We start from the raw sequence: 8,867 nt of genomic DNA, 5'->3' as shown, positions 1-8,867 counted from the left end.
GAATTTTTAGCCATGTTTGGGGAGACTCCGGAATTGACTAAAACCTGTGAGAATAGACAGGAGTGACACGCGGCTCCCACGCCGGCAATTAAATGTTTACATCTGCTTAATATTAGAGTCCCTTCCAATCCCATTTCTTTAAATGATACGTTCGTAGTGTTGGGCAATCTCAAACTATCCTCGCAATTGATCCTTATATCATCCCCGAAAACTTCATGTAATCTCGATTCTAATTTTTCGCGACATTTCAACATGGTCGCCTTGTATTGTTTTATATTATCGCTAACTAATTTTGCCGCTATACCTAATCCGACTATCATGGGAGTGTTTTCCGTACCCGGTCTCATATTTTTCTCTTGTCCGCCCCCAACGAAAACCGGATAAACCTGAGTCGTTGATTTTGCAATGAGACACCCGATTCTAGGACCGTAAAATTTATGACCGACAATTGTTAAAAAATTTAAATTCATTTCGTGAAAATTGATTTGTTCTTTTCCTATTATTTGCGCGGCGTCCGTGTGAAATAATATTTCTCTCATTTGTTTTTTTTTCCTTTCGACATTTACATCGTGTATTTGTTTTCCTAAATCTGTTATAGGCATTATAACACCTGTTTCATTGTTGGCAGCCATGACTGTTATTAAACACGTATTGTCTGTTATTTTCGATATGATATCTTCAACTCTCACACATCCATTGCTATGAACCTTGAAAACAAACATGAAAATTTTTCTAATAATAATAGCCAATTAATTAAGTTAATATACATAAATAAATAAAAATAAATTATTACTTTTACTATTGTACATGTGATACTGGATTCATCTTCTAAACGTTTGATTGGTAATAATACAGAATCATGTTCGACATTTGTCGTTATCATATGAGGTTTATCATCATCACTTTTACTTCCACTCGCTTTCATTTTATTTTCTTTATATTGTTTATATGCACTATAAATAACTATGTTATTGCTTTCAGTTCCACCTGATGTAAATATAACTTCTATAGGAGCACAATGTACCATGTTGGCTATTTCCTTTCTTGCTTTATCGATGCTCGCTTTGGCTTTGGCTCCATATGAATGCAACGAACTTGGATTACCCCAATCATTCACCAGTGAATCACATATACCTTTAATTACTTCTGGTGCCATTGGAGTTGTCGCATTGTGATCAAAATAAACCAAAGATTCATTACTCGTCATTATAAATTATTTTTTTAAATAAATAATTTACAAGCTTTGTAATGTTGTCATGCACGTGTTGTAATGTTGTCATACACGTGTTGTAATGTTGTCAATTAATAATAATAATAATAATAAATTTTTTAAAATCATGTAAAACACAACAACTTCACACAAGTTTTTCATATGTGTTTATTTGGTTAAAAACCGTTAAACATTAAGCAAAAAATAGTGATAACAACAATAAACTAATTTCCTTTCGATTGTTTTGTGTCAAAAAAAAGTGATATTAATAATAATAATTTGAGTTATAACTATTTCGAAAAACAACAAAAAAAAAAAAAAAAAAAAAAAAAAACATAACCTTTCCATAATAAAAAAAAAACGTTAGTTACGCCGTTGGTCGTTGACCATATTATTATTTACTTTTTTTCTAATGACACGTTTATTGTTTATCATCATTATCAATTAATACAGAACCAAATGGAAAAAAGAATAAAAAGTTTGAGTTTAAATTTAATGCTATTATTATTAATATTAATAATAATTTGAGGGATTTTTTTTTTTTTTTTTTTTTTTTAGTAATTTACAAATTTTAGTACAATAATTTATTTAATCAATTGATTTTAATAATTTATTATTATTATATATGTGAGTATTTTTTTTTTTTTAATAACAATTTATCATTACTAATCATTTTTTGAATGAAATTTGTATTATTCAAGGGATTTCATCAAAGAAATAATAATTATTATTATTATTATAGTTAAATTAATTTCCAAGTAGGGAAGTTAATAAAAAAATTGTTTTAAATAAAATTATTTAATATTGTTCGAGTAAAAATTTTTTGTTATTTTTAATTATTGTTTTTTTTTTCTTGTCATTCGATAAACTGAAAAGTAAATTTTTTCATTTAATCGGAATCATTTTAATCGAAATTAGCATGGGTGAACATGATGATGTCACAAATTTTGAACAATCGGAATATGGTTCAACTGTTGGATTAATCCTTGCGATTATATCGACAATTTTCATAGGTTCAAGTTTTATAGTTAAAAAAAAAGCATTGATTAAAATAAGTAATAGAGGAAATGTAAGAGCATCTGCTGGAGGATATGGTTATCTAACGGAATGTGTATGGTGGGTTGGATTATTATTGAGTAAGTTATTAACCAATCATCATTATTTTTTGTTTTACAATTATGAAAATCTTTCTCCATTACTGATTGATGATATTAAAATATATATGTTTGCAGTGGGAATCGGTGAATTGGCAAATTTTGCTGCATTTGCATTTGCACCAGCGACATTAGTCGCACCACTTGGTGCTCTCAGTGTATTGGTATCATCGATATTAGCATCGAAATTTTTAAATGAAAAATTAAACATATTAGGAAAAATTGGATGTGTTTTATGCATAATAGGTTCAACAGTTATTATCATACACTCACCTAAAAAGGATAAAATTCAAACTATGGAATCAATTATTGAAAACATGGAACAATTAACTTTTTTATCTTACCTTTTTATCGTTGCCATTATATTTTTATCAATATTTTTTTATTTCGGTCCTAAATACGGTCATAAAAACGCACTCGTTTACATATTGATGTGTTCGGCCGTGGGTTCTTTAACCGTATTGGCATGCAAGGGTTTGGGTATCGCGATACAAGACTCGATAAGAAACGAAATAACGGATTTGATAAACACGTTTAATTTTTTTTTAATTATAACAATTATCGTTTGCATCGTCACACAAATGAATTATTTAAACAAAGCCTTAGATTTATTCAACACCGCCATCGTAACACCCGTTTATTACGTTTTATTCACGATATTCGTCGTCACGTCGTCCACCATTTTATATTCCGAATGGGAAAATTTGAATTATGATGACGTCATAGGAAACGTATGCGGATTTTTAACGGTCGTCGCCGCCATTTTTCTACTTAACGGTTTTCGAGATTTGGATATTGGTTTAAACGACGTACAAACGACCGTTAAAAACAAACAATGGGATAATGGTTCGGCGATGAGAGTGTGCGTTAAAAAACAACAAACGAAAAAACAAGATGAAGAATTTCTCATTTTAGAATCGGATAATAATAAATTCAACAACGAACACAACTGTTGAAAAAAGTATTGCAAAAAAAAAAATGGGGAATTAATTTAAATTAATCAATTTAAAACTAATTAGTATTGTTAACAAAAAAAAAAACGTTACCTTAATTACTGCCCATGAAAGTCTGCTTTTGTTTATTTATTTATTTATTTATTTATTATTTTAAAAAATTTCTAGTCTCATTTAGTTGAATTATTATTATTTAAATTACGTCATCCATTGTTATTTACCGTAAGTTAAATATTATATATTTAGTTAATTAAAAAAAAAAAAAAAAGATGGCGCGTTTGTAAACGAAAAAATAATTAAATAAATGAATTGTTTTTTTTTTTTTTTTTTTTTTGTGTTTTATTAAATAAAAAGAAAAATAAAAAAGAAATTTTTTACTCTAGGTATGTACAGGTAGGATAATAATAATAATAATAAAACCTCGAAAGTTATTCGTTTCGATTATCGTTCAGGTAGGAAAAAAATCCGTCGTGGTTTTAGAGCGAAAGTTTAAAAAAATTTTCCGACCGTTATTTTGTTAAATTTTGAATTAACGGTTTTCGAAACGTGGACGATTGTTTAAACGAATTATAACCACTTCTTCCGGTATAATATTTTTCGTTTTTATCCGATGGAATTGAAACCGGAAATAAATTTTCAATTTTGATTCCTTTTAATTGATTATTATTATTATTATTGTTAATGGTTGTTTGTTTTTGGGGGGATTTTATAATTTCGTAAACGTTTCGAGTACATTTTTCATTCGTGATTCCATTTTCTTCGAAACATTTATAACACGTTAATTTGTTTCTGATTGTTTTTACACAATTCGACCAATCTCTCGTTCGAAATTCTTCCGGTATTCTTTCGACATTTTCTTTGTTTTTTTCATTCGGTATCGTCAACGATCGTTTTATTTCCGGTTTAACAATCATCTTTTCCATTTTAATATTGGGTAAATAGGAATAATGTTTTTCCGATTCGGAACCTTCGTAATTTTCAAAATCTTTTTCTTCGTTTTTTACAAAATCATCAAAAAATGGATCGAAATTTAAATGTTCTATATCTTTTCCAAATTCATCGGATTCGGATTCCTCCATATTAAATTTTCCAGAATATTCTTCCGAATCATCATCATTATCGTATGCATCTCTTTTCGTTCTTTTATTTAAATTTATTATTATTTTTCTCGGTGAATTTCCAGGTTTATTTAAAATATTTTTTACTACTGATGTATTTTCCAGGATTTGATCTTTATCAAGGTCAATCGTGTTATGTTTTCCAGCTGTTGTTGTTTTCCGACTAAATCTGCACTGTTCGTAAGAGGACGAGGTTTTTTCATTTTTACAAACTGTGCATAACATATCCCCTCTTTTGATCGTTTGACAAACGTTGTCGTCTTCTTTCGATCTTACTCTCGGTAGTTGCGGTATTGGTTGTGGTATCGGTTGTGATACTGATTCTTGCACCGGTTGCTGTACCGATTGTTCCACTTGTTGTGGTATCGATTGTTGTACCGATTGTTGCACTTGCTGTGGTACTGGTTGTTGCACCAGTTGTTGTGCTCGTTGTGATACTGATTGTTGCACCGGTAGCTGTACCGATTGTTCCACTTGCTGTGGCTTCGGTTGTTGTACCGATTGTTTTACTTGCTGTGGCTTCGGTTGTTGTACCGATTGTTGTACTTGTTGTGGTACTGGTTGATGCACCGATTCTTTTACTTGCTGTGGTACTGATTGTTGCACAGATTGTTGTACCGATTGTTGTACTTGCTGTCGTACCGGTTGTTGCACTTGCTGTGGTTGATGCACCGGTTGTTGTATCGATTGTTTTACTTGCTGTCGTACCGGTTGTTGCACTTGCTGTGGTTGATGCACCGGTTGTTGTATCGATTGTTTTACTTGCTGTCGTACCGGTTGTTGCACTTGCTGTGGTACTGGTTGATGCACCGGTTTTGGTATCGGTTTTGGTATCGATTGTTGTTGTATCGTTTCGGACGTTTCGTGACTTGTTTTCCCCTCTAAAAACTTAACCGGAAGTTCTTCCTTTTTTGTTTTTTCCACGAATTCATTTTCTTTTGCTAATTTTTCAGAATCGTAATCGGGATCCGCGTATTTTTTAGGCCTATAAAAATTAACATCGAATGTTTTCTTTTTCCGATAATCTGATTCACCGGAAGAAGATGACGCGGAATAATGATGATTTTGTGAACTTTTTTGTTGTTCGTTTCCAAAATAATGTCTGCTCGTCGACGAATGATAAGAATTACGATTTTGATAACTCGTATCGCGATAGGATTCGTGACTCGCTGGAGATTCTTCGCGAGAATCATAAAATTCATCGGATTCGAATATTCCTTCGTATATGGATGCTGGAACACCGTAAGATTGTTCGGAAACGTCATATTTATGTATGGAACCATCGTAAACATCCGCTGACGTAATTTCCCTCTGGTATTTTTTTCTTCTGTCAATTTTACCGGAAGGAAGGAAAGTATCGACCTTTTGTCGGGTCTGCCTTGTTGATCTTTTGTACCTGCTTTCTTTTTCTCTTCCGTATGTAATTCTCGGATTGTTTTCTTCTCCTTTCAAGTATTTATCATCAATTTCCTCAGAATCATAAATGGTTTTTTCTTCGCTGCTTAAACTCTCACCGGAAATAACCTTTGATTGTTTTTGTTCAGATGACGGATTGTTAAAACCACCGTTCCAAAATGACGGTACGAAACCGTTATTTCCATAATATCGTTCTTCTTTGTTTGTTGTGCTATCACTTTTGAAGTACTCGTTTCCTCCTCCTCCTTCGTAGGTATTCGAATGTTTTTCCGATTTCGTATCACTTTTTAAACGTCTACTCCTATCGAAAATCGCAGGATTTTTCTTCTCAGCATTAACTCCTTCGACTCTCGTGAGTGTAGAATCGACAAAATCATAGTAGGGCGATATACCACCTCGATATTTTATGGGTGGCCTAATCGTTGAATGATGAAAAGGACTCAGCGCGATTTTTGGATTTCCATAAACTATTTGTCCTTTTTGTAATCTTCTTTCTCTCTTTTCCGTATTTTCTTTTTTCTTTATTATTATTTCGGGATTGGATTCGATTCGTGGATGGGTACGATATCCATCGTATGGTTTAGGTTTACCATCTATAAGTGGTAGATATAATACTTTATCGTATGGTAATATCATTTCAACATCTTTTATCCTTTCTGGATAATAATTATTATTATAATTTTTTATTATTTTCCCAACCGGAAGTTGTTGTTTATTAATTTTAAAATTTTCGTTTGTTTTTTTTTCAAATGTTTCTTCATCGTTTCCTGAACTACTACCACTACTACTACTTGCTTTTGGAATTTGATCTTTTGTTGGATAACCTGTTCCAAAACGTGTTCTGTACCTTTTGGAATTAATTCCTGTAAATATTTAAAAATTATTTACATGCGTAAACTTTTACAAGGTTGGGGGGAAACTCGTAATCGCATAAGCGGAAACGTTGTTAATATCGATCGGAAAAACGATTTCATTTCCGGTTGTTCGATATACGAAAAATGTACTTCGAAAGGCGATATAATTTTATTACGAATCGAACGAGATTTTAAAAAAAAAATTGTTTGTATGAGGAACAAACAAACACAAACAAACAAAGGGAAAAAAATCTGGAGAAATAAAATGGAATCCTGGAGAATGAATATTATAATAAAAATTAAAACTTACTTTCAAACTTGTTTGTTTGTAGGATTTCGTATGATTGTGCCACGACAACAAATAAAAACAGTAAAAATATCTGAAAAATTTTATAAATTTTAATTCCACGTTAAAAATAATAATAATAATTACTTATAACGACACAAATTGTATTACAAAAATTAATTTTTTATTTACCTTTGCGTCCATTTTTTTTTTTTTTGTCTTTTTATCACAAACAAATAAATTTTTCAATTCACTGCTGGAACATTTTACGAGTAAACAAAAAACTATTTCCCACGCGCACTCACCCACTCACTTAATCCGCGATCCTTTAATAACAAGAGTACAAATGAGAATTTTTATCCATTTTCAGTTATTTTTATCACCCCCGATCCTTTGATTCATTGTGGATTGTGTAATTGATCATTATTATTATTATTATTACTATTACTATTATTACCGTACGTGAGAAAAACTTTCTTTACTGTGGTTTCACACCATGGTGGATTTTTTTTTCCCTCACCCCTCCCCCCTTCCAAGCGTTCTCTCCGGTAACTTATGAAGTTTCCTACTTTTTTTTTTGTCCGCCATTTTGAAAAACAGACATTTAAAGAAAAATGATGAAAAGAAATAACAAACAATAAGAAAACAAACGTAGAGAGAAAAAGGAAATGGATTTAATTTTTCCGGAAATGTGTAAAATTTAACGTGTCAATAGATAAACGTAATTTTTTTTTCTCCTCCTTCTTCTTTTTTTTTCCGTTTGTTTTTTTGCTTTTCTCCAGTTAATTAATTAAATTTTGGGTTTCCCCCCCTTCAAATCGTTTTTATTAATTTAATGATCCTGAACAGAAACCTGAAGAAGTGAAAGGTTGTTTATTAAAAATAGAAAAATTTCATTTCTCTTTTTTTAATTTTACACCGCATTACACGACGTCATCAATTATCAACCGCAGCAATTTTTTTATTTTGAGGTTTTTTTTTCGCCTTTCTATAAACTTTTTCTCTCTCTCCTCCTCTCTCTCTCTCTTTTTAATCCATTCGTGATGACGTAATAACAATCAATGAAAAAAAATTATAATTTTTTCTCTTGCAAAAAGTCAGGGGAATCGGAAATGAGGATTCGTTAGACCAAAAAAAAAAAAAATTTATAATTACGTTACCATCACCAAACAAAATCAAACGTGCCTTAAAAAATAAAAAAAAGAGAAAGAGAGAGAAATACAAAAAGAGAAAGAAACAGAGAGAAAAGACAAAGACAGAGAGGAAAACAAAGTGGCAGAAAATGACGAAGAAACAAAGAGAGAAAAAGAAGAACACACGGAAAGACAGAGTTAAAGAGAGAGAGAGAGAGAGAAACAAACAGAGAAAAAGAAAAGAACACATGAATAAACAGAAAGAAAAACAAAGAATGACATAAAGAGACACAGAGATAGAGAGGAGAATAAGAGAAGGAGACACGTAGAAAAACAGAGAGAGAGAAAATGAGAAGGAAACACATAGATAGATAGACAAAGATAGAGAGAGAGGACACATAGACATTTAGGAAAGAGAGAAAGAAAAAGACATACAGAGACAGAGAGAAATAGAAGAACAGAAGAACACACAGAAAGGAAGAGAGAAAAGGAGAGAGAGAAGGTGAAGAATAGAAAGACAGAAAGACAGAGAGAGAGAGAGAGAGAGAGAAGAATACTGTATTAATAATATAATCTAATTACACGACTTAAAAAAAAAAAAAAATTACTAAAAATCATAATGTCATTATTAAGATTTAATTCTCGTGACACGTTAAATAAACCGACAAAACCGTCACAAAAAAAGTCGATAAAAGTTTTACCCGACAAACGTTTACCTTAAATAATTCAAAATTGAAATTTTC

General features: G+C 31.1%; 3 protein-coding genes across 3 annotated transcripts in view; 1 reads left to right on the top strand and 2 right to left on the bottom strand.

Annotated features, from left to right (window-relative positions):
* Nucleotides 1-1,207, bottom strand: part of Phum_PHUM596410 (Cysteine desulfurase, putative) — a gene marked incomplete at both ends in the record, with an annotated part of 1,307 nt that extends 100 nt beyond the window's left edge. Inside the window, 2 exons of the mRNA XM_002432608.1 lie at nt 1-707; nt 794-1,207. The exon at nt 1-707 is cut by the window's left edge and continues 100 nt beyond it. Coding sequence (XP_002432653.1) covers nt 1-707; nt 794-1,207 — 1,121 coding nt within the window. The remainder of the gene's footprint in view (nt 708-793) is intronic.
* Nucleotides 1,208-2,129: 922 nt separating this feature from the next.
* Phum_PHUM596400 (Non-imprinted in PRader-Willi/Angelman syndrome region protein, putative) lies at nt 2,130-3,320 on the top strand (the record flags this gene model as incomplete). Its single annotated transcript, XM_002432607.1, has 2 exons — nt 2,130-2,346; nt 2,443-3,320. The coding sequence occupies 2 exons, from the start codon at nt 2,130-2,132 to the stop codon at nt 3,318-3,320; spliced, it is 1,095 nt and encodes a 364-aa protein (XP_002432652.1).
* A 506-nt stretch (nt 3,321-3,826) lies between these two features.
* Nucleotides 3,827-7,195, bottom strand: Phum_PHUM596390 (Pinin, putative; the record flags this gene model as incomplete). Its single annotated transcript, XM_002432606.1, has 3 exons — nt 3,827-6,507; nt 7,016-7,085; nt 7,184-7,195. 3 exons carry the CDS (start codon nt 7,193-7,195, stop codon nt 3,827-3,829), a joined length of 2,763 nt encoding a protein of 920 aa, XP_002432651.1.
* Nucleotides 7,196-8,867: the final 1,672 nt, after the last annotated feature.

This window comes from Pediculus humanus, genomic scaffold (assembly GCF_000006295.1).
Source record: "Pediculus humanus corporis 1103172108315 genomic scaffold, whole genome shotgun sequence".
In the NCBI taxonomy this organism is placed as follows: Eukaryota; Metazoa; Arthropoda; class Insecta; order Psocodea; family Pediculidae; genus Pediculus; species Pediculus humanus.
This window is presented reverse-complemented; position numbering and strand designations above follow the sequence as displayed.